The sequence below is a fragment of the Hirundo rustica genome, chromosome 5, assembly GCF_015227805.2.
Source record: "Hirundo rustica isolate bHirRus1 chromosome 5, bHirRus1.pri.v3, whole genome shotgun sequence".
Lineage (NCBI taxonomy): Eukaryota > Metazoa > Chordata > Aves > Passeriformes > Hirundinidae > Hirundo > Hirundo rustica.
Window position 1 is genome coordinate 31,840,633 of NC_053454.1, and position 26,170 is coordinate 31,866,802.

General features: G+C 35.1%; 1 protein-coding gene across 3 annotated transcripts; it reads left to right on the top strand.

Moving 5' to 3' along the window:
* The first annotated feature begins 2,818 nt into the window (after window positions 1–2,818).
* On the top strand, window positions 2,819–26,170 carry PDLIM3 (PDZ and LIM domain 3). Of its 3 annotated transcripts, XM_040064147.2 has the most exons (8): window positions 2,842–3,087; window positions 8,309–8,460; window positions 10,064–10,148; window positions 16,002–16,069; window positions 19,032–19,295; window positions 21,866–21,993; window positions 23,092–23,203; window positions 24,096–26,170. In XM_040064147.2, the coding sequence occupies exons 1-8, from the start codon at window positions 2,995–2,997 to the stop codon at window positions 24,283–24,285; spliced, it is 1,092 nt and encodes a 363-aa protein (XP_039920081.1). In that variant the 5' UTR covers window positions 2,842–2,994; the 3' UTR covers window positions 24,286–26,170. The 3 variants fall into 3 exon arrangements, with proteins under 3 accessions (XP_039920082.1, XP_039920083.1, XP_039920081.1); XM_040064148.2 differs by lacking the exons at window positions 16,002–16,069; window positions 19,032–19,295 and adding an exon at window positions 15,349–15,536 and having other exon boundaries at window positions 2,819–3,087; XM_040064149.2 differs by lacking the exon at window positions 19,032–19,295 and having other exon boundaries at window positions 2,841–3,087.

Sequence of the window (26,170 nt, forward strand, 5' to 3'; positions counted from 1 at the left end):
AAATGATGTCCAAAAACATTCTGATGTGAGGTAAGAAGATTGCCTTTTGCTAGCAACATGGAAAACAATGCCATGCCATGGGCACAGGAGTTTGATTGTCCAAAGCTAGGGAGGTGTGCAGTGATGGATTTGTGTACCATGCTACCATTCTGATGCCTAATTTGCGACCCTACCTCCCAAATCTCAAAAAGTTGAGTGACATGAGGAAATTTGACACAGCTTCCCCCGGCCTTCAATTTTTGGGGAGGAGGTGTGTGGAAAACTGTGGCTGCACTCTTTCAGATTGCATTGGACAGAAAAATAACATTTGGCACAAAAATCAAATGAAATATCAATCTGGGAAGCAAAAGTCTGCTTCAAATATTTGGGTAGTCATACTATAAATTGAAAGACTACATTATTATTCTGAGGAGGGTAGTTTATGCATAAATTCATAGCATAGCCATTAAATTCAGAGTATGTATATTTGCAGGTAAAAAAAGTTGTAACACCAATGATCCTATAGTACAAAACGAGAAAGTCTATTAAAAATACTTGTTTTCTTATATGGAAGCTTAAATGACATGAGGGGAAAAAAAGAGGAAATGGCAAACTTTCATATTTACAAAAATCTATTTTTATAGTTACAACTATTATGAAAGAAAATATGATGCCCTAAAACCAGACAAAAAAAAAAAAGAAAATGTTCTTTACTTTACTGAAAGGAATATACCTTTGTCAAGTGGATAAAATGCTCTGCCTTCAATCCAGCTCAGCTAATCATTTTGGTCTAGTATGTAAAAACAGAAGTGCTCTAGGTAGATATAGGTAGATAAACCAAAACAATGTACACATACTACGTAAATGAGTGAAGGACTTTCTTAAAAACAGTCACTGAAAAGGAACTACGAAGCGGCCTTATGTGACAAGCACGAAATTAGTACTGCCTTTCAAAACTTTTATTTTTCTTTCCCCTGCCTATTAAAAAAAAAAAAACACACACACACACACACAAAAAAAAACCTGAATCTGAGAAACATCAATAAAACTGGACCTAGCAATTGCTTTCCAGAGCAACAGCACCTTGGAGAGCAAGTCACCCTTCCAGTAAATCAGGCAGAAAAAATATTCTTTGAGCAAGCCCTCACCTTCATATATGCACATGATTTCCACCGAAACTGAGAGCAATCACTTGCGTAGAAAAAGGTTAAACCTACCCTGCCCTTACACATATCTAGCAAGATTAAAAGAGACATATGAGCAAATTTCAGTATAGTATAGAAACATGAACAAACTTTACAGAATCTTAAGCAATCCCAAACCTGGGTTTCTTCAAAAAAAAACCAAACAACAACCAAATAAAAAACCCCACACCCAAAAAGTAAACTTGCACATTAAGATATATATCAGTAACTTGAGAATGGGATTTTGGAAGGAATCTCTCCAGTGAATAAATTATACAAGCATAGTTTTTGACACCGGAAACTCAAAGCCTGATTATACTGTTTGACCTGACACTGAAATTCTTATATTTCAAAATCATTTTCTACTGAAGTGCATTGCAAGATTTGCAGTCTCAATATTTGAGATTGCCAGTGTTCAGAGAAAACAAAAATGCAAATTGCAGAGGAAAGAACCCTTTAAATCAATACATCTAATACATTATTCACTTCCAGCTACAAATCAAAACACACTACAGGATTCACTAGGAGAAGTAAAAAAAAGAGTACCAAATATGCAAGGTGTTTTCACCCAGATAATCATGGAAGAGGAAAAAAGGTAAGAAACTTAAGTACTACTTGGTGATAAATTCTGACCTTGAGCACACTCAGTGTACTCTGTCAGGATGAACTATATAGTGGCAATACTCTGAAGGCAAAACGTTAGGACATACCAGGGTATATACACCACTCAAAATGAATGAGAGGATTTTTTTCCTCAACTTCAAAATATACAAAAGCATTTGAGCTACCAAGATTGATACACCACTGACCTCAACACCTGCCTTATTTCTTTAAATGTGCCTCTCTTCCTTTACATTCCTAACGTAAGCTGTGCCCCCACCAGCTGACTGTCACCCTGTAAGCTCTTTGGGATACAGATACTCTTTCTGATGGTTTACTTTCAAGGAGTCACTACTATGTGTTTCATTCTGATCAGGATGTGAATTATACTTTAACAACAGAGGGTATCTTTAAAATATTCTTGACAAGAATAGAGTTACAAAAACCTCTGATGAACACTACTATCTACTAGCAAGCCACAAGTGAAGGACAACTACCTTTAAAATGCTAAGACTTCTACAAAGGAAAGAAGACATCATCACCTAATACTGCATTTCTCTTCCACAGTATGAGAAATATGTATGACATCAATCCAGATTTTTCAAGGCATTAGGACTGGTGCATGCCATGGTCTCAAGTGACTATCTAAAAAATGCAGCTGAAGGGCTGGAAGAACTTTTTAATGCAATAAACTATTACATTACAAATAAGACAAGATGTGAAACAAGACCTTAAGAGGGAAATCTCCTTATTAGTATTTCTGTTTACATTAACCAGAGTCATGTACAAAGTCAAAGCACTGCATTTCATAGCTGAATCCAACACCAGCAACATAAACAGCGTGATATCAAGTGAGCAACAAGGTTGCTTTAAGAAGCCGGAAGAACACTCCATCCTGAAGCTTACTGATTGTCAGGCTGAGAGAGACGCTAAAGCAGCAGATAAAGTTGATGCATTTGTTGTAAACTTTCCAGCATTCAAGCTTTATTTGTCCGTGTTTGATACTCCCCTCTGTGGGTGGAGAAGCTGAGGGACTGGCTGACGTCACCCAAAGAGCAGGGATAAAGTGCAGTGCCCACAGCTTTGGAATGAGTAAAACTTCTTAGGAGTTATAAAAGGTCGGCTGCCCTGTCTGGCAGGTGCTCTGCTGACAGCAGCTCTCCTCCAATAGCTCAACTCCTCACACGGACCCAAGGAGAAAAGAACAGTAACCAAGGAAAATCTGTCCAAAATGCCACAAAATGTTATTCTTCAAGGACCATCGCCCTGGGGATTCAGGCTCTCGGGAGGAATAGATTTTAACCAACCCTTAATCATAACCAGGGTATGTACTCTCTCCATTTTCTTTCTATTTATTCCATTTAATAGTTGCTGTAGATTTTTGTCTTTTACTTTTAGGAGTTCAGAGATGCAGATAAAGCTGTGAGCAGATTAAAAAGTAGCTGCTAATTCTGAGCAGAACCAGCTAAATACTAAGTTTTTACAAGTTTTCTGGGACATATTTCTGTGATTGGTCTAAGAGACTTCAACTGCACTTGTAGTTAGGTCTCAAAATTAAATTCAAGTGCCTTGGCAGCAGAAAAAATCTGGCATGATTTGCCCAGGCTTTCAAAATTGCATTTAAAACTACTAAAAGCAAGATCTGACTTTTATGCTTTCCACATCTAGCCTCTCTGATCACTGGGGGAGAAGATTGTTTGGCAGCAGCTCCTCATGCCTAGGAGTTTGTGCTTTGCAGATTAATCAGACTCTTATTTAATTAAACCAAGTTCTGTATATTGCCAGCAAAGGCAACAATACCTGCTTTTACATATCTGAAAGTTTTCACTTTCATGACTGTTAAATGAGTGAGTTATTAGAAAGTTATCCAGTCCTGCATATGAAAGAGATAGTTATTTGGTGGTGTTTGCCATATTTAGAAACTAAAAATTTACTTTACCCTCCCTCCCCCAATAAGAATTTAAGCTTTCCTTCTGTTTCATGGATTTTAAGATATTAGTTGCAATTTAAGAAGCCAGTGACTTGATCAACGTAGCATACAATACACTGTCAGCTGCCCTGCGTCTACAGATGTGGATCTGCTCAAAAGACAGGATACATACTTTGAGAATTTCTATATTTTGAAAATTGTGCTCAGTGCACATCAGGCTAGAATCCATTCTCCTTATATTTCTGCTGCTTTTCAGAACCTTAGACACATCAAATACATGTTCCGTGAGCCTGCAAATTGCTATGCCTTTTTTGTTGTTGTTTTTTCTTTTCTTTTTAAAAAAGCCCTACACTATGACTCACTATATACACTATGCCTGGTATTGAGTAAACATCAAAAGCCTTGAAGGATGGATACTGCTAGTGATGTCTTGCAGTAAATATGCTCCCAAACAAGAATCAGTAGAAAGTTTAAGGACCATCTTTTCACTTATTAACTAGTAAAAATTAACTCAGTCATTTATCCCATATTTATAAAGCATAAAAAATTATATGTATTTTATATAGAAGTAAATCAAAATGCTATCATTTGACTGAATGTAGTTACATAACAAATACTTATAGAATATAGCAAAGCCTTTGGAGACACAGGAGACAGAAGCACTGAATTAAAAAAATCCCTGGATGTTTTTGTCCTTCATTGCCTTTTATGGGCCTCTAAATGAAAAATAGTTTCCATTATCTCTAATGAAAAATATTTTAGTGGTGTCTGGTTTGTATTTTCTTTGTGTTTAGATTAAGTGTAATGAAGTTTAAAACTGCAATAACAAAGGATGTTACTATAAATACAACTTTCTAAAGAATAAATTACTTTGCAGTTGACTCATACCTATCAAATGCCTCACAAGACATAAGCCATTGGTTTCTGACATATAGAAATGCTCAAAATCACATTTCAAGTAATACAGAGAAATATATATATATATATATATATACACACGCATACATGAAAAAAAAGGTTACATTTGCTTAGCTCAGGCTTCAGAATATTAACAGTAAATTTGTTTAAAGTTAGTACTTTTGTTGCCAATGCATACACTTAGAAGAGTCCCTCAGTAAGTATTCATGCAATACCCCTTAAGAGACAGAGAACATTTCAAAAGACTCACCAGTCTTGCCTCTTGGGCCTAGGTGTTCCTTTTGTAAAAGTTATCATAAACAGCCCATTCACACTAGGCTTAACTGCCCTAATAAGAAAAAAGCTAAACAATAAATAGAAGTTATTTTAAAATACATTCTGAATAAAATAATTGGACAGGTGTTAGGATTGATTGGCTATGTCCTTGTTCAACAAGAGACAGCTTTCATCAGGACTTGTCAAGAGAGACAGATGACATAAGAGATCATTATCCACCTGTCTAAAGAACAGGTGTCACTTCAAAAGCTCATGTGAAAATTGTTCTGTCATTTTGACTCTTTCAAGCAAATGCAAAAACTACAGACCATGATCACTGGAAGAAAGGAAGAACAGGAGGGGAGTAAAAACTGACATATTCAAATTCTATTATGGTCATAAACAACAAATTAACTACAAAGACTGAAAACATTAAAAACCTCTGTATAGATGCAAGGAAATTGCAGTAATGAAACTGATTACAGGAACAATGAAACTTGTGCAGTTTGGATAGAATGGTAAAATATTATCAACTCTAGATTTCAGTTCTATTTTATTTTTTATTTCATACCTTTACCAATCATAACGCGAGTACCCATGTTAACTCCATTTTATGTTTAGCCACTCTGTCTGCAGACATTGATAGCTCTCTTCAGAAAACAGAGCCCGAAATATTTATGATGATGTAATGTGATAAGCTTTATAAGTCTACTATCAGACACAGAGAGATTTTCTTCAAAGTTTCATTGGAGACATTTGACCCTCATGAGGGTCATGTGTGGTTAAATAGTTAGTCCGTTGACATCTCAGTGATCATATTTTTGTATTTATCCAAATCCAAGATACGGGAGTAACAGGCATACCATGCAGACACGGCCTGAAGAGCAAAGCAAAAATTTTCCCAAAACAACACTAGAATATAATACATGAATCCAGAGTGAGCAAACAACAAGCACTTCAGTCACAACACAATGCTAAGCATTCAAAATACACAGTTAATGTGTCATTAATAAGTCCTTAAGAAACAGTACCACCTACATTATTGAGGTACCCACAATAGCAATATCATACCCATGATATCTTGCACTGCACAATGTGGTCCCTTTCCATAAAATGTAGTCTGCAGGGCAGGTGCCTGCCCTGTAACCTAGCAGGCCAGGGCATGTAGAGCTCAGCACCCCCATCAAGGTGTTAAGGCCCAAGAGACACATCTCAGAAGCTTGGCAATGATCAGTTTAGTGAAGGAATAGAAAATACAGACTCCTGTCCCTTTCCCTTCTTGCTCCCACCAAATGATGGTAACCCCATTCAAACATCTAAGTGATATACTGCAGCGTCTGACAACTTATAAAAAATCCCAAGGGATTTAACAGCAACACGGAGCAGGGCATGTTCTACTAGCAGTACAACTGCAGGGGAATGTACTGTGGCAGGCAGATATGCTACTTTATAAGGCAGGATGATTATTTCAGGGCTTTGCTGCAGTATATCACAGGAACAGCAGATGATTTGTTGTGACGTGTAAAAAGCATCATCTGCAGAGTAACCTCCATACGGGTTATACAAGCTATCTTACGCTCGAGAGGGAACCAAGAATGGTTGGTTTGCCCAGTTAGGTACTAAAGCATCAACAGTCACACTGGAACATGAGGAATTCTGCTGCACTTTGTCATCGCAGACATATTCACAACATGCTAAGCAAAACGAGGAGCAATTCCATGTTGAATGGAGAAGAATGATCATACCTCTAACCGCTGTCTTATTATAGTGGTGTAAGTGGTCTCAGTGTTGATCACTTACACTTGCAGATGTTGAAGTTTGAGAAGCAGACAATTTTAGATATTTTAAACTTAGAATTTATAAACAACTTTCTCAATTCATATTGAAACAGATTATTCAGGATCCTGAACACTTTGTTAAGCACACAATACACTAGTCCATTCTTTTGAAGGGTAGCCACAAGCACCCCTCTGGAAAGTTTGCCTGACTAGATAATAACACATGCATTGTAGTTTGTTACAGTGATACCAAAAATAAGTTTACATGCAGGAATGCACACAAAGAGCTCACAAAACAATCTCTTTGATCATTCAGACTCACCTAATGGAGATGGAAAGAGGAGAGAACAACTCCACTGATTTTTGCCATTATTTCAATACTAACACGGTGCAACTCATATTAAAAATAATTTCTATTTGGCTTTTATATTGACAGTAGTGTCCCGTTCAGAGACAAGTCTGCCAGCCTCACCAAAGCTGGGGTTCAGAAAATGCTGGAAGTACACTGGGCAGCTTACTCTCTTCCTTTGCTGGAAAACTGTGAAATACCAGAATTGAATAACGTCTCCACAGCATGTTTTCCAGTCAAGATGACACGTGCTTTTGCTGTAGCAGAACCCATAGTGAGAAAAATTCTCTCCAATAGCTTTTTCATTTATTATATGCCATAGATAAAAGAACTGCCTTTGGAAATAAGATTTTGACTTTTTTCCTTCACACTGGGATTCGTTTACTCAAAAATAGACAGCTAATGTCACTTTGCATGACCCAACTTGTCCCTTCTGCTGTTCAAGAGCTGAATGTCAGAAGCTTATGTGCTACATGCATTAATTTCACGTTGCTGTCTAGGTAATCAAGAGTTGCCTAAAATGGCAATACACACATAAGGGATGGAAATCCCACTCAGTGACCTAAGACCTGTTGTGTATGTGGCATGTGTAAGAGTTGTGGTGGCAGGAGAAGTCACCTCTTGCAAATAGAGGCCTGTAATTCTAGAACAAGCTTCAGTAACATCTAGGGTCATGGCTTCTCTACAATAGATATTTTAAAGCAAAATTACATTGCCTTTCAATTATTTTCACAACCATACAGAAATTTGTCAACTTGACAAACAAAAGGAAACAAAACAAAACAAAAAACAAACAAACAAACAAAGGCAAGCATAGAAAGATAAGCTTGGGGCTATTTCTATGATTGTCACAGATGATCCATCTACACAAGATATGAACTGCACCACACAGACTACCATAAACGATCGGGGCCACTGTTACTCAAATGCCATGGGACTTAAAGGCTTAAGCACTTCAAGGAGTTCAGCAACACAATTTCTTACCAGTTCTTTTCTACTGCTGGTGTTGTTAAGGGGAAAACTTAACTTTTTTTCCAAGCAAATTATAAATATAATGGCAGTGAAGAAAAAGGATTTAAAGATGAGTTACAGTAATTACAGAAATCAGAGTGGAAATTAATGCAAAAACATGAAGAAAATTTCCATCTAATTTGGAGTTATGATGAATAAAATATTCCTGACAATAGAACTGCAGAGCCTCTGGCAAAATGCCTCCCCCATCCAACAGGAAATAGGGGAATGTGATGAAGTTTATTTTCTCACTCAATTTTTGAGCATGCATGGTGATTAAGCAGTTACATTTTGGTCTTTTCAGATTACACCTGGAAGCAAGGCTTCAGCCGCCAACCTGTGTCCTGGTGATGTTATTGTAGCTATTGATGGTCTAGGCACAGAGAACATGACACATAATGATGCCCAGGAGAGAATTAAAGCAGCTACACATCAGCTTTGTTTGAAAATAGAGAGGTACGTGTACACATCTGCCTATTTCTGAAAGAAGGTACTGGTCATCAGCAGTACAATTATTATATGGTGTAACTATTTTAAATAATTTGAGGAAGTTCCCAAGATCCTTAAAACTACAAGCAACCAGACCTACCTCTTAAACTCCAGATCAAGTGAGACTCCCCAGAACTCATCTTTGTAGGCACAAAAAAGAACACCTTGCCTCAGGTCATTCACACTGTAATTCTGCTGACTGCACAAGTCCTCTATTTACTCTCAGTAAATAAGCAGCTCTTCATGTTTTGGGGAAATGATAAAATCCTCATTTCCGTGATCTCTCTGCTCTAACAAGCCCTCAGCCACAGGTGCTTGTCACTGCCTCCTTCTCCCAGTCACACATAAAGCTACTACTGTATCATCCCAGTTAGGGAAAACAATATCATGTCACACTTCATAAGGGGTGACAAAGGAGTGAGTTTAAAGCCAATCAACCTCTTTGGTCACAAAAAGAGATTTGAGTCCTAATAAAGGATTCTCAAAGCAATGTTCAAAACAAAACTGAGAAACACTGTCTTACCTAAACTGCAGTAATCCAGAAATGTTTGTGTTCACTTCTCTCTACTAGAGCCAGGAAGAGAAACAAGCTGCAGCTTTACATCTCCAGCTGAGTTTGCTCAGCCTGTAATCAGAATCACTTGGCACACTCAGCTGTCTCCAAAACTAAGACAGGGCTGATTAACCTGGGGCTCTCAAGGAGGCACAGCTCTTTATTGTAGTTGACTACAATGTTTCTTTTGAAATACAACAGTGTTGGTTTGTTGTTGTTGTTGTTTTTTTTTTAAGGAGCGATGCTGAATTACTAGAGCACACACCATAGCTAAAAATTCCTTCTGTTAATTCAAGTTTTTGCTATAGATTGATATATGCCATTTAACAACTATCTTGGGAAGCCAGTCTCAAGATGTGATAAATATATATACAACAAGCAGCACCAGATTAATATTTAACATCACTATTATGCTAATTTAAAATTAGCTGCCACATTTCACTTTGTCAATGAATACAGAACTTAATTGATATTTCTGTGGTTGTTACTTCTGCCTATGTGATGGAAAGAATCATCTGTGCAACTTCAATTTCCCCTTGCACACACACTTTGCATACGTAGATTGCACTTCAACATTGAAAAGCAGGCTTGACATGGAAATTATGGCCTTTAAAGAAAAAGAAATTGATATTTAGGATTATTCCTAATATATTAAATTATTCATATAAAATATTCTGAGGACCCAACATTCATTCTAGCAACAACTAAAGAAAATAAAACTAAAAGGTTTGGTCAGCTCTGGTTAGAAAGGCACTAATTTCCCTTCCTCTTCTGTTTGGTGACTATTAACAATCTATTTCCCATTGTTAATAGCATACATAATTTTTTTAAAGTAGATACATTTTATATATATTGGTTACATATCACTGACATATTGTTGTGTCAAAACACTAAAAAAGCGTAGAAAAAAAACTGTAGATTTATGAGCTGCATTATATTTTATGGGGACATACACAGCTCTATAGGAATTAAAATTATTTAAATTCTGCCTTTCTTTCTTTCTTTCCCTCTTTTTAGGGCAGGAACTAAATTATGGTCCCCACAAGTTTCAGAAGATGGCAGAGCACATCCCTTCAAGATAAATTTGGAAGCTGAACCTCAGGTATGAACTGTGAAAAGTTACCTAAACATTTCCATTTGCCATTTTAAACTCCAAGAAATCTCTCTTGTAGTCATTAAAATTCTTTAACTAGAATTTCATCCAGAGTTGGCTAGTTTAAGCTCATATGAATCACCATGATTATGACATCCAGGAACACCTTTTTATCTGACTCAATGTTTTTGATTTTTCAGCTATGACCAAAACCAAAACATTAAGAAGCTACAAAAAATTCTCATTTTTCTTTAAGAGTCTATACAGTACCTTAGTTTTATTATGGAAATAAAATATGTCCTCTTATTCTGATACAATTTAATTTGCTTTAACTCCTGTAGAGATTCTTTGTCACATGAGGATGTTCTTCAGTCAGGAATAAATATCAAGTACCTAAGTGATGAACTCATCAGATCACAAAATTCATTTTGATGTTGTCAGTTAAACAGAGCAATCTATAAATGCTAGATCTCTTTAACTCCATATATTTTTATACTATGTCACAGAACTGAAGTTTACATATTCACACAAGACCCATGTACTGATCAATAAGAAAATCACTCACCACTTCTGACTAGGAAAGTCTTGGTCATTGTATATGACCAAAGCAAATCCAATCAATCGATTTTCATCTCTCTTTTCAAACTCAAAAAAAGAAAAAGTTACTATGAGTCAAAGCCTTCATATTGTTAATAGCGAATTAGCTAGCTACTGCTTACAACTAGTCCTTTATTTATATGTCATTCCTCCTTGACCTATATAAACATTTGCTGTTATCTCAAGAGCAGGGAGGGAAGAGTATTCTGCTGATCCTGGAAGGCCAGGCTCAAAGCAAATATGTCAAAGGATTTATTCTATGATATCCTAGAAAAAAAAAAAAAAGACAAGTCTAGATTCCATTTCAATTTCAAACCCCCCCTGCGCAAAAAATATTTCCACCAATTCTGTTGTCACGGAGATGCTCCCAAACATGAATACAGCATTTCAGTGTTATATTTCTCTCTCTTCTTTCTGATCTAAAAATTGCATTAAGTGATACGGCAAACTCCATTAGAAATAATATAGCCTCTTCAGCAGCAGGAATACTATAGTGAAGGAACAAAACAATTTTAAATGCATATTCTTGTAGAAGGGCTAGGAATCATATTAAAGGACTAGCAATGGAATAAATTCACTAAAAAAGCTATAGAGAAAACCATGCAGGCATGCATGCCACAAGAGTAATCTCTCTGCATGAAAGCTGCACTCCTAAAAAGGACTGTTCCTTAAAAATAGATCCCAAGATTTCACTAAGTGCTATTTGGCAGATTATTGAAAAGCAGCCTCCACTGGGCAATCAGAAAAACTGTTTCTCCTAGATTAAACAGCCAGCCTTTTCATTTACTATATGTCTTTTTCATTCCTAGGAAGTTCAGGAGTACTGACTATATTTAATAAATATTAGGCACAAGAAAAGTAGCAATGTTTGCAAACAAATACACAAAACCATTCCTGAAATGGTTTACATTTTAGAGGAAATTCTTCCATGTGAGTATCTATCACTCCCTGTGACATTAAAAATACATATAGACTATTTTTCTACAATTTCTGGGATTTAAAATTAAATTTTACAGTATATTTAGTCATAACATGAGATGCAGCAGCATGTACACCAGTAGAGAAAACAGTAAAAAGTTTCTTGAATCTCAGATGACAAATTTTTGCAAACTACAACCTGTGCTAAGTCTTATAAGAGTTTGCTGAATTCTAATAAATACAGGCACTACAGACAAGATGAATGAAGAAAAATGCAAAAGCAGTAATGTGTTATTTCAAATGTAAAACTTTTATCCAGAAGTATTTACTTTTGGATAGTAACACATTTACTGGTGTGAAGAAATGGAAAACCACTGAGTTCTATTTATATAATAACCAAAATTACTCAAAAGGTCATAGATCTGATATGTAAATATATCAGATTTTTTTCACTCTCATCAAATAGACATTTTAAAATTTACTAAGAAAGTTAAGAGATGTCGGTCATTTAAAATACAATATAAGCCAACTAAATAACAATAACAAACAAAAACTTACACAATCTTCTTAATAAGTATCTAATTCAAGTTTGTAAGCTAATAAAAGATAATTACAAATGAATGGAAACTGTTTTAAATTCTTCAGCAATGTGGCCAAATATTTGGCCAAAGAATGCTTTAGCTTCAATGAATGAAAATTATTCTACAGACGCATGGAGACGGCTATGTGAAACCTGATAAACAATTAAATACTGTGCCTACATACAGCTGTGCAACAAGGAGCCTTCACACTGTAGCAAACTTCTGAATCAGCCTGAGAATCTCCCAAGAGCCATTTGGAGACCGGTACAGGCAATTGTTGGAGCACAATGAAAGATCACACTATTTCTAAATCTGGGAAGAGGAAACTGAGGCAACAATTCTAATTTACAGTAATAAGTGGCCGACTGAGAGTCACTCTAGAAAGCTACACATTCCCACATAAAAAACAGCCACTGTGATTTTGATATTCTGGAGCAACATATAGTGTGATGGATAAATAATAGGAAATAGCAGACCACTTGAAGAATTATGAATACAATTTTGTATTGTATTCTGAATAAAAGCAATTTAGAACAGAAGGTTCTCAACAAATATAAGTAGAAAGAGAAAACAAAACCATCTAAATGCCAAATTATATCATAAAATTATTTTAAATGCCTTAAGCTATATTGTCAATGTAAAAATACAATGACTCATAAATGTTTTCTGTTACAATCCCTTTAACCTCATTGAAAATAATTTTGTATTCATTACAACAATTTCTTGAATTGTATTTATTTGAAGTTTTCTTTCTTACTTCTATCATTGCCTTTGAACATTTTGTTCATTCAGACTAGACCTTTGGCCATAAAGGAGATTATACATTCCTGGGAGATATATTATGCATGTAGATAAGTATAAAAATCTAAGAAAAACACAACCCATTGTTCTAAGAAACAAGTTTATAGTCTATTACCATTTACAATCAACTTTTGAAACAATATAATTTTGCTGGGCTAGTTTGGAGGATCTAGCCTCCCTTATAACAACATTCAAAGATAATTATATCAGTCACATGATACCCCAAAATGTACACATTTGTGTTCTGACACATACCCCAAGGTATGTAACACACTATATAGGCTGTGATGGATGCATTTCTACAGGCTTTTGTTGCTACATTATTTCTATTCCTGATACCTGTATCAAGGCAAAAATGTACCTAACCCTGCAAAAAGAAATCAGTTAGCTGGGGGAAAAAAAATAATTAAGTACTGTAATACTCCAATATTCCCAATTAGAAATTTCAACAACTTCCAGTTCTCATTTAGCTTTTGAACTAAAAGAGGACTTTTCACAGATTCATTGATACTGAATAAACACAAGAGCTGGACTATTTTTGCTGCTGTACGTTCTGTCACTGACATATTAATAGATAAGTTATAAAGAAAGCAGAATTTAAAATCTCACTAACTGCAAATACTTGTTTCACAATTGTTACATTGTAAACTTGTTATGTTGTCACATCTTCTGCTCATTTCTCTGTGAGAAATGAAATATGGGGATGAAATTACAATGTTATCAGTTTGTTTTGTTCATTTTGCATCATACATGGATTTGAATCAATTTTAAATACTTTGACATTAATATCTTTCATTAAGTAGCCATGATCCTAAACTATTAGATTATTTCCATTTACTAATACATTTTGTTAACTGCAACTCCATTCTATCAGACAGAAAGAAGGAATTGCAAGTAAAACCTTTGTGCTCATGTATCTGATTACTGCTTTCAGTAGTTCCTTAAAGTGCAATGCTGCTAAATATTTTCATTTAATAAAACTGCTTTTTACTGTTTGCATTTTCTGGTTGCATATTCTATATATCCATGACTTTTCTTTAGTCTGATCCCAAATATATTTTGGAATCTGTTGTGTAATAATTGTACTCAAAACCAAACCCAAATTGGAGAACTGGAAAATATTCCTATGAAAATTGAAGTATTAATGAGCTGTGCTATCTTAACATTTTAAGTTCAAGTCTTTAAAGAAAAGGCCAATTCAGGTTGTAGAAACATATTTGTTTGAAATTAAAGCTTTTTATTCCATGTGGATGGCAGTTCAAATGCTCTCACAGCACTGTTTCCAAAGAGTGCCATATACCATCAGGACAAGGTGATGGACTGCAGCAATTAATGTTCTTTACCCAGTAGGGTAAAATTAAAATAAAAAAAAAAAAAAAAAAAAAAAAAAAAAAATCCTCAGCAGATGACAACATTATTTATTTTTAGAGTGTCTATTTCTGAGATTTAGGAATGGACCTGAACTGGAAGGGCCTCAAAGGACACTCTAATAAATAACGTAGAATACAAATAAGTGAATTTTCATGCAGTCAGAAGTGTTTATCATTCCTGGCCAACCACTACAGAAGGATATTTTAAGGTATCTGAAAAACCTTCAGAGATTTTATTTCCAGACCTTATCCTTTTGAATTCCCCAACGGAGGCAACTATCTTGGCCAATGATTAAAAAAAGTATGGCAGAATACGAGCACATAGGCATAATGATTTCAAATTTACCCATTTCTGGGGTTTACTTATTCATGATGACTTCACATTAAATTATAGAGCAGCGCAATTTTTGATACACAAATATTCTTTAAAAATTAAATACATTCAGGAGAATGGCCTCAATCTGACGTATGTTCAAGATTTTATTTCAGTTAAAAGAAGCATTAAAAATTATCTGTTTTCTAGATAAGAGTTACAATAAAATCATATTTTTGAAATTCCCTCTATTAATATGTGATGAAAATTAAGAAGCTATAGATCAGCACTAAAGCAAAGAAAGTAAGATAAGTATACAAGAAATGTTTTAAAATAATAATGTAAACAGTGTCAAATCTAGTGACCAATATGAAAGGTCACTATAATATTCATTGCTCCCATTTCTTCTAAGCCTTCTTCTTGCCTGAAGGTGGGAAATTATTGTGTATGGCTCAAGTAATATATACAAAAATCATGGAAAAATATAATATGCTTGCACCAGTTAAAAAATAACAGAGTTGCAAAAGTAAAAATGCAGTTATTAACAATACCGGTGTTGTCAGATTTACTCATTGCTAGCTTTGGTGTGCATTGTAGCTCTGTGTGTTTTGTCTGCCTATCATGTACAGGAATTCAAGCCTATTGGTACAGCTCACAACAGAAGGGCCCAGCCTTTTGTTGCAGCAGCAAATATTGATGACAAAAGACAGGTAGTGAGCTCCTCCTATAATTCTCCAATTGGGCTCTATTCATCTGGCAATATTCAAGACGCGCTTCATGGACAACTGAGGGGTCTCATTCCTAACTCATCGCAAAAGTGAGTATTAGTATTTACTTATGATACATGGTCATTTGTGGTATATCATTATCTGTTCTCTTTTCAATTTCAAAGTCCAGCTCTTGCTGTTTCTTGCTGAGAATCAGGAGACTATTCATTATGCACAGGAAAAAAAAAAAAAAGTGATCAAGGAAAATTTTTTTTCCAACAAAAAAATTATCCATTCAGCTTTCTAGTAGCAATGCTGCAGGTAGCTAAACTTTTCCCTCTAAGTTGGGCTGCAACACTACCCTCCAACCTTCTCTCCTGTAACTGCACTTTACTCTGAATGTTTCTGAACGCTACAGTGACTGTATTTTGAGCACCAGGAATGAACAAATTAACATGGTTACTTCATGGTTAAAATCTGTAAACATTTTTATCTCCAATTAAACTAGAAACTACTATGAATGAATGAGCATTTGTAGGCCAAAGAAAGCTATTTTATCTCTTCTTTCTTTACAGGATATCAACTACTTTGAACACAAGCATAATATTCGGCCCAAACCTTTCATAATCTCAGGCCGAAGCAGGTTATAAACTTTGAGTGCTGTGCTGGATTTGATGCATGGTGTTATTTTTTTTTTTAATGGACAGATACTCACCATTGACATTAATTAAGCATTCTGAAGCATTTGAAATTTACTTATGGTACTAGACAGCCTAATGCTGAAATTAAAAGCAAACAAACAAAAAGAATTAAATGGTTGACTTTCAGAGTTCAGGCTTGAGATTCAAATTTCGCATTCCAAAAGAGAGTAGATCTACATTCCCATCCCAGTTACACTGATCAGAGTATGAGGTAACTGCAGCCATGATTCAGTTTGCAGCGCAGCATCAGATATTGTACTTACAGATCTTTGGCACTGTGAACTTCTTCTGACCAAACGCAGTGTAATTTGTTAATGTGTTAAATAAAAGATAGCTACATAGTACATATATATTACATATTACATATAAATAAAAAATAGCCTACATATAAATAAAAGACAGCTAAAGATAGAGTTATAAGCTAGGCCATTCAAAGATTTCAGATATGCATTTCAGCAGACTTCTTTCCACAGGGCTATCTACTGCTGAGCTAAAAGTAGGAAAACTGATGCCACAGATTTGTAAAGTTCTAATGCAGAAAATCTTATATATATTTACATCCATCATTTTAGTGTAATAAACCTCTCTCTTAATTGATGATGAAATTCCTCATTACTGTTTTCATTATTACAGAGGGGACAAAAACAAGGCAAACTCTGTGGCTAAAAACACAAGGAAGCTCAAAAGGACTGAGGGATGAAATATATTGTGATGTGATCCTTTATCCTTTATAGCAGTTTGTGGGACCACTAGGTACCATGCAAAGCTGACTTTGGGACTGCTAGATACCATTTTACAAGTGCCTACTAGATTTATGAAGAGTCTAATTAGTATCAAAAGCCTAATCTCACAATTCAGAAATTAAAATTACACAGTATTTTCCATGAAAATGTTTAAATACACGGCCATTTACCAGCATATAAGATGAACTTCAGCTGGGCAAGGTCTGTCCAGAGTTCTAGCACTGGAGAGGTCTGCCCTTGCAAACTGCAGAGTCTCTGACACAGGGTGTTACATCTACAAAACCTTGGTTGTCACAGTTTTTTTACTACTTTTTCATCAGTTTGACTTAATCCACTGCTAAACACAGCAAAAAAGAAACCACCACCTCAGCTCTAAATATCCCTTTAGGACAGACAGGAGAGGCTAAATAGGACTTTGACTAGAAGAAGACATGATTGTGGACTGTGGGTTTAAGCTAATGGATTGGACATTGGATAGAATTTTGGACTTTACTCTGGTGAAACTAACTGGAAATTGTATTTAATATATAACTGTATGTTATTTATTTTTTACCTACAATTAATCTGGTTTAATATTATTTTGGCTTCACATAGAGCAAGAGTTGTGCTTTTTCTAGTCTTTTCCTGCTACATTCTCTTTACTAACACTATTAGCACTGACAAAACTTATTCTACTGCAGGATCTAAAGGTGGTATTATTTCTTCTAAAAGAAAATACTGCAAATATGCATGTTGCCCTGTGTGAATATTTTGGCTGGCTCATGCTTGGTGATGATGCACAGCTATAATTGCATTAAGGCTGGACTACCATTTCAGGAATGCTTTTGTCTGACACGAAAAAATGTATATTTCCTTTAAAACTTTGAGAAAGTGGTCCTGCACAAATTCTGCTTTGACTCAAAGGGAGAATTAGGGGTTTTCTATTCCATCTGAGAGTAGCTACTGGACAGAGTTCTGTACTATCAAACTGGATGCAGTTTGATATCTGGAAACAGAGAATTGTCCCAGGTTTACACAGCTTGGAAAGAACTACCCACAACTGTGATACCAGGCTGGAGGACAGAGATGGCACATTTATTGTCCCACAGCTCAGAATATCACATAAATGGTAACCAATGACTGTAGAAAGATTTGGTTAAGTGCTGTTACACAGCAACAGCCAAGAAATACCCCATAACAAAAAAAGCCTCTAAGGTATTATGCAGACAAGACTGAAGTGTTCAAAATAGTGATAGTGAAAAAAGACTTCAGGTCTAATGTTCAAATTCTTTTGCTAATCTTTTTCCAGGTATGTTGAATTGGTGTACAGCTGCTTCAATAATGTCAAGCAACACTATCTTTTTAAAAGTGTACAACTTATTTTTGTATATAAATTATATGTAAAGTGTATTTTGAAAATAGTAAAATGAATTCTCTGAATATGTGTTACATTGTTCTTGTGAAGGACCACTTTACATTCTACACTGCAATTTTGAAAAGCAAAAGTAAACCTGGATGTTTTAGTAACTTTTCTTCTTTGCAATGACCAATTATTTTTTTTTTTTAATTGTTAAACTAGTTTTAAAAGATTAATAAATATCTTACTCTAGAATTTAAGGAAATCCAGAAAATGTCACATTCATTATTTTACAATACTTCATACTAGTTTTTCAGCAGTGTAGTGAGTTGATTGTAAGGTACAGAACTGGAATTAAGTGTCTAGGATTCCTCCAGTGCTGCAGGTGTTTATTCTGTTTATTCATGGACAACTCACATAAACTTTGTCTGCTACTCTTTTTATAGATGATAAGAATTACTCACTTAAAAAAAAGAATGTCAGGGAGGCTTAATTATTCCTTAATAAAACATAGCATTAAAAATGTAAAATGTTATATACTGAATTATTGCATCTCTCAAAGGATTTTTTCTGTCTTTAAAGAAAATGCATGCCAGAATTTTAAGGACTGCTTTATAGCTGACCTTGATACTTTTTACAGGAAAACTATCATCAATGACTACACATACTTTTGCTTTTCCCTACTTCTTGTACTTTTGCTTTTTGGAGCTCGTTCCATTTATGCTTTTCAGCCCAGTTAACATCACCATGTCCCTGTCCTTCTGTCTCCGTTCTCTGTAATCCCATGCCCACTGCACCTCTCCTGCACTCTGGCCATTAACACAGCGGATGCAGCACTCCTTCGGGGCTGGACTGTGGCAGTGGACGCAGTACCCCCTCTTCAATTAGCACGGTCAGCTCGATCTGCCCCACCGAGCTGAAAGCAGTGTCTAAGATGGCCCCTAATGTTCCCCTGGAAATGGAGCTTCCTGGTGTCAAGATCGTACACGCTCAGTTTAACACACCTATGCAGTTGTACTCAGATGACAATATCATGGAAACGCTGCAAGGCCAAGTTTCTACAGCTCTGGGGGAAACACCTGTCATAAGGTAATTAGAGCAGCATCTATAATATTTATGAATACACAAATTTAAAATACACCTAAAACCAGTATCATACTGTTTCTATGAAAAAGGCGAAAAGGGTTAGAGAGAAAGCAAGTAATTTAAAACCGTTCAATATTTTCACTAAAATATTAGTCATTTCTGGGTTTTAACCTGAAGTATTAAAGGAGTCTTTCAGAATGTACAAACAAATATTTCATAGGTAATAATCTTAGAATTGCAGCTAGTAAATAAAAAATTATGGTGTACTACCTGGACTGTAACCTGACTGACCACTCCAAATCAAGACACTGATTCCCCCCAAAATTTCAAATGTTTTATTACTATTTATCTAATAATGATTTTATAATTTTCTTATTAATAATTCATAGAATAATAATAAATAAAATTTATTTCCACTGTTGAAATTCAGGTTATGAAGATTAAGAAATATTACTAATGGTTATAGTGTTCTAGATTCTTAAATCCCATTCTAGACAACTCATTCAGTACAACTAGCTCTCGTCCAAAAAGAGGCAGAATTTACCATAGGCCTACAAATCCATTTCTGACTTATGAATTCAGTGCAAGACTAAAGTCACATAGGAATCTTACGTATATGGATAAAAATTATGATTATACAATAAAAAGTTTTAAAGCACTATTAATTTTTCTCAGGAGACAATTCACCATATAGGTTGGTTTATATTACTTTTACAGAATGGTAACATATTTTCCTGTTTTACAACAGTACTTTATAATGCATAATATGTATGGTGTAAACTAAAGCTAATTACTAATATTTTAAATAAGCAATAGTTACTGGCACCAATGAGCCTTCTTCAGCACTTTGCAGAATTTGGCTGCTACTAACAAAAACCCCCCATTTTTGTATGGAAGTACTTAGGTTCATCCTATCTGATGAAAACTGTAGCTCATGAAGCATTTTCAGAGTGAAATTACTCTATTGCTTGAATATTTATGCTCAATCAGAACAATTAGAGAACAATAAAAGAAAAGTTTGCTGCTTCATTACTGTGAAATAATGGATTAAGCCTAAAGCAGTCAGATTTCACACTGCCAGTGACATTGCCAGTTTGAGAACCTACTCCCTCTACACAGGTTTGAAATGTCTCTTGGTTTGGGATGGTTTTCACTATGTTTGCATTAAGAAATGTAAGACAACACATTTGTGTCTGGGGTTTTTGTTTTCTGTATGTAATTGCATTATCACTTGCCTTATATTTAGAAGTATTTTAGTAAAGAGGAGAGAATTCAAGGGTTTAATCGAACATTGCCAAGAATTGTAAAAACTACACTACTTCTATTAAAAGCTTCTGACAAGACAGGAAACTGGTAGCTTTTTCACCAGCTTAAAGACGGCTCATAGAAATCTACTGATCGATGAAGATCAAAAAAATCACATAAGCAACAGGCGTCACTGTCCAACTGCTGCTGCTCTTACTGAGACATTTGGCAGCTTGGCTGCTACCCTGGAAAACAAATCAAACCATTTAAAGCAAAACCCAGTCTAATCCTTTGTGGACAGTAGGAAGCCAGTTTCAAGAGGAAATTTAAACTGAACATTTGTGTGTATAGCTGTAAGATAACAGATTTCATCCAAGTAAATTTGGATGTTTCTGATTACTCCCAGTACGTGTATGTAATTTACAAATGCCACATAGTCTAATTCCTGTCAGTGCATATAGTCCTCTACTCTTCCTCTCGACTACTTAGGATGCCATTTATTATGAAAAATTACATGTCGCTGTAAAAAACCAAAATATTCAGCAGAGTTTAAAATGCCATGAAATATTCTCAGTAAAATCTTTGTCTCGTGGGTCTTTTGAGATTCAACCATCAACTGCTGTTTGGACAATAAATTACTTTATATTTTTAGCATACCATTGCCACTGCAAAAGAAAGTCTTGTCTTATTTTTATTAAATTAAGAAATAGAACTTCCATTTTTCAGTATTCACTTTACAATGTTTCCTATTTTGCAATACTTATTTCACTCTTTTTTGTAATCTCTGTAAGTTTAATAAATAACAATTATCTTAGCCAAATAATCCCTATATTACCTAATGATCGAGCTAGCTTAGAAGTTATATTCTTCCAAAAGATTTGACTGGTTAGGTTTTCGCTGACCTTACGTAAAGGCATGAGCTGTGATTTTAACCACATTCTTGAGGGCAGCTGCTGCAAAAAGGGAACTTCTGGATACCACAGCAAGGAGCACTTGGTAATACAGCAGATTACTGGAATGAAACTACTTTGAGATTAAATGGCCTATTCTCAAATGCCAGTAGAGCCAAAACAGTAATTATGGAAATATGTTAATGAGTTTCTAGATTTACTTTTGTAACAATTTCACTGATTTCATTTTTTTCAGCAATTTTAGATCCAAAGAAGGCTATATAAAGCAATGCTACCTGGAAGAAAGTTTCTCAACAGTTGTAGGAGCACATTGTCTTTATGGTTTTTCCTGAATCATACTCTATGCGTGGTAGAGATATTGCTTTAGAGTTATGTTTGACAAACTGTTTTTATCTGCTCTTCCTCCCTTTAATACAGTGACCCATCTCCCAACTCAATGTCTCAGTCTGACGTGTACAAGATGCTGCACGCCAACCAGGAGGAGCCCAGTCAGCCGCGCCAGTCTGGGTCCTTTAAGGTGCTCCAGAATTTAGTCTCCGAGGAAGGTGGTTAATAACATATTCTACCTGTTCAAATAATTTTAAAATGTTTGTGGAAGGGGGGAGTCCATGAAGAAAATAAGGAAGTTTAAAGATACAAGAATTTCTGAAAGTCCAAATCATCCTGGACCTTATGCTACCACACCAGTCTCCTGCCATTTCCCCTCCTTGCTTGGACAGCAAGCAGTCTCCTCTCTGAATACAGTGCAGGTGCTGATCATACATTCCAGAATCTCTTCTCAGATTTTAACATCTTTAATATTCAAAGTTGATTTTAACTGAACAATGAAGTGAGAATCTGTGAGAATTTTTGGGAAAAGCAGCTTATGACACTAAGAAAGAAAATGCTCTCTTCCACATCCAGGAAAAGAGGAATTTAAACCAACTCCTGAAATTCCCTTAAAACCTATGTCCTCTTCATTCTAATTAAAAACCGAAGAAGACAACATAATTTACAGTCATATTTCCTTCAAATGACAAAGTTTTGAAAATAAAATTATTAAAGGCTGCAAGTTTGTTATATTTACAGTAAGCATAAAGAGCAAAATACAACCAAAGTTAACTTAAAGGTAGTATTTTAAATTTTAATGTTTATATATCAATACTTACTAGAGAAGGAATAAAGACATCTAATTGTCTACATATATATATCATTGTGGGATTTTACTTATAATTTTCTTTTATTTTGCTGTTACTAATATTTCCAGTTTGTTGTACAGTTAGTTATATAAATAAGCTTTCTGACAATAGGTCTTGATTATATTACGTTTCTATGTTAAAGCCCAACCCTCCTCCCTCTCTGCTGTATCCAAGACCTACTCTCAGAGAATCAGGTTATGTCCATGAGGTAGAGAGCACTGCATAAGCAATCTTTTTTGTACTCGCTTTTGGCTACAGCTTATACAATATTTCTCCTGATTCCAAAGAGGTGGAATCTGGCCTACTAAACTTTTCTAGTGAGACTGCATTGTTTGTTCATATAAGTGAAAGCCTGTAAATACATCCAGAAGTGTATGTACAGTACAGAAAGTACAGGAAAGTGCAAAAAAGTACTTAATTGCATCAGATGCTTTTATATTAGCCCAGGATTGTTTTGTTTCTCAGATGGGCGTCCTGTGGGAACAAGAAGTGTGAAAGCACCTGTAACAAAGATACCTACTGCCATGCCTGGTGTCCAGAAAGTGCCACTGTGTGACAAATGTGGGAGTGGGATTCTGTAAGTTGATTCTTTTTAGTTTTAGAAATCCCCAGCTCAAGCACATGTCATCCTCAGACACAACTGCAAACTATAGAAGTGTGTTCTCATAATGCTTCTAGAGAACAGAGATATAAAAATATATTGTTCTAAATGTCAAATTATAATTTGTACCTTCAAAAATTTCAATACAGATTATGTACGTTTTGACAAAGTACCATTGAGGTTTTAACTGGGATTTCTCAGGACCTTTTGCAAGTCAACCCTTAACAAATACATAATGAAACCAGCATTCATCCATGCTGCACTCTGTCAGGCTGTGAATTCTCATAAATTTCTTGTTAAAAGAAATCCTTCTCCCAACCCAGTGGGAGAATCCAGAAACCTCTGCAGACCTATTTTAAAACTATTAGATTTTTACCTGATTGACATCACTAACTCCAGCAAAGAGCACAGATAATGATGAACTGAGAAAACACAGACATGAAGAAAAAGCAATGTGGTTTTGAAAGTAATTTTGTCACCCTTTCGATAGGTTAGGCTGTGCTTTCTGTCTTGTAACCGAACTAACACATTTCTTGAAACTCTTCATTTTCCAGTGCTAGTGAACTATGTGATCAACTGTACAGCATTTTATGTCACCTACTCAAACTCAGCATCCAACCTTAAATTATACAGTAGTTTTTAAAAACACAAGATGAACAAATGTAAAGCCTTAAAATAAATACCTAGCACATACTTTGTATCATAGAATCATAGAACGGTTTGAGTTGGGGCGGACATTAAAGATTGTCTAGTTACAACCCCCCTACCATGGGCACCTTCTAATAGACCGGGTTGCTGCAGGGTTTTTTTCTCATTTTAAATTCATATGAATTAACTGGGGCTTTTTCTTTTCCTTGTTTCCATACAGAGGGGCAGTGGTGAAGGCACGTGATAAATACCGGCATCCAGAATGCTTCGTGTGCTCTGACTGTGATCTCAACCTAAAACAAAAAGGCTATTTCTTCGTCGAGGGCCAGCTGTACTGTGAAGCTCACGCACGCGCCCGCATGAGACCACCAGAGGGATACGAAACAGTGACGGTTTACCCAAAATGCTAGTCTTAGGTTAACATACAAACATATGCATGCACACAAAAAGCCTTTACCAGCTTAGAACTGCAATATGAGTGTCAGGACTTCTGCCTAAATCCAAAGTAACAGCTTTTAAACCTTTCCCTGTGGGATTCTGAGAGAGGTGGAAGTCCTTATTAGCCAGCAATAGCATATTATACCAGCAAAATTCTGCTAGAATATTGTTTTTGAAACTGTCAAAATAACTCAAGGAAGTATAAACTAAAACAGTTCTCCTGGAATACAAAAAGTGAGACATCTGAAGTATTACATGAACGCTACAGCATTATGTACGCGTGTATATATATATATATATGTGTGTGTGTGTATATATATATATATAAAATATACATCAGTGCTGTAAGCAAGACATTATTTTTAAAATAAATTAAGTATTTGTGCAAACACCAGCACCATCAAAGTCTTACAGGCTGGGCCACTATAAATGTAGAAACTTGACAGATCATTAGAAAAGCAGCTATTTTACATGTTTAGTACAAAACAAGCAGTTGTTCATGTCTAAGATTCAACTAGCATTAATGTACACCCCAAACATGTTTTGCTTACTTTGCTCTGAATTTGGGGTTACATTGCCTTAATCTTCTGATGCAGCAACTGTGATAAAAAATATATGTCAAGTCACACAATAAAATGGTTAGTATAATAAAGACTGGTTAGTATGAAGCAAACCAAAAGTTCTACATTGTCTTAATGATTTTGAAATTATATCAACTTTCACATCAGTTTGCAGAAAATTTTTCTGAGACATGCACACACATAAATGGATTTTTTTTTTTTTTTTGAAAAAGAACCTCACACTCTAATAGGAATTCATTGTGAATTGAGAATAAAGGCAAATTTTAAAACTTTTCTGCAGAAAATGATATTGGATTTTTGTATCTCCATCTTGCAATTTCTGTAATAGAAACAATATGGAAATATTAACACAGTATCTTTATTGCTGATAAATTAAAGTTTGGACTACTTTAAAAATAAATGTTAATTAAAATATTAAAAAAATATTTAAAAATATGCAAAAATTAAAGTATTTTATCAAAGAGCCTGATGAAGTCCTAAGGAATAAAAAAACAAGCAGAAAGAACATGCGTTCGTAATCAATTCTGAAACTTGTCAAGAGTCACCTTGCTTTCTGGTAGGTGCCAGCCACATAGACCCACCTAATGGGCAAACCGTACTTAGCTCTTTTAGAAAATATCAAAACAAGTCATAAATTCTTTAATGGGGTATTTTCAACCTGCTCTAAAGTGGAAAAATGAACAAAATTTTATATCAAATCCACACGACTAGAAAAAAAATAACAATCCAGGGACACACAATCTTATGTACTTTTCCCATTCCATAATGTAAGAAGCCGACAGTGCAAGTAGAATATAGAATCAAAATAAATTACACATACTTTAAATTTATTTTAGAAATTCACAAGTCCCAAAGACTTAAATTCAATGTCCACATATTCAAAGACTTTTCAAAATGTCTTAAAGTATTATTTCAGAACTCAAAAGTTTTAAAAATGCGTGTGTCACTGCATTTATTACTTTCATTTCCATATCAAAAGCAGAGGGTTTTTTTAAAAAGCCAAAAGTGTTACACCCTTTTCAAGGTTAGTTCCTGAATTATTTTTGGGCACAAAACATAATTCTGCTCCTCAGGTATCATGGAGGAAATGTGTAGTATTAATATTTTTCCATTGATAAAGCCCATAAATCTGAAAATTCTTTTGAAAATAAAGGTGTGCATAATGTCTATTTTTACAAACTGAAAATGTCATTGGTGTTTTAAAATGTTTGTTTAATGTTCATGTCTTCGTGGAGTAACTAAAAGTAAAAATAAATCTACTACATATGATAAATAA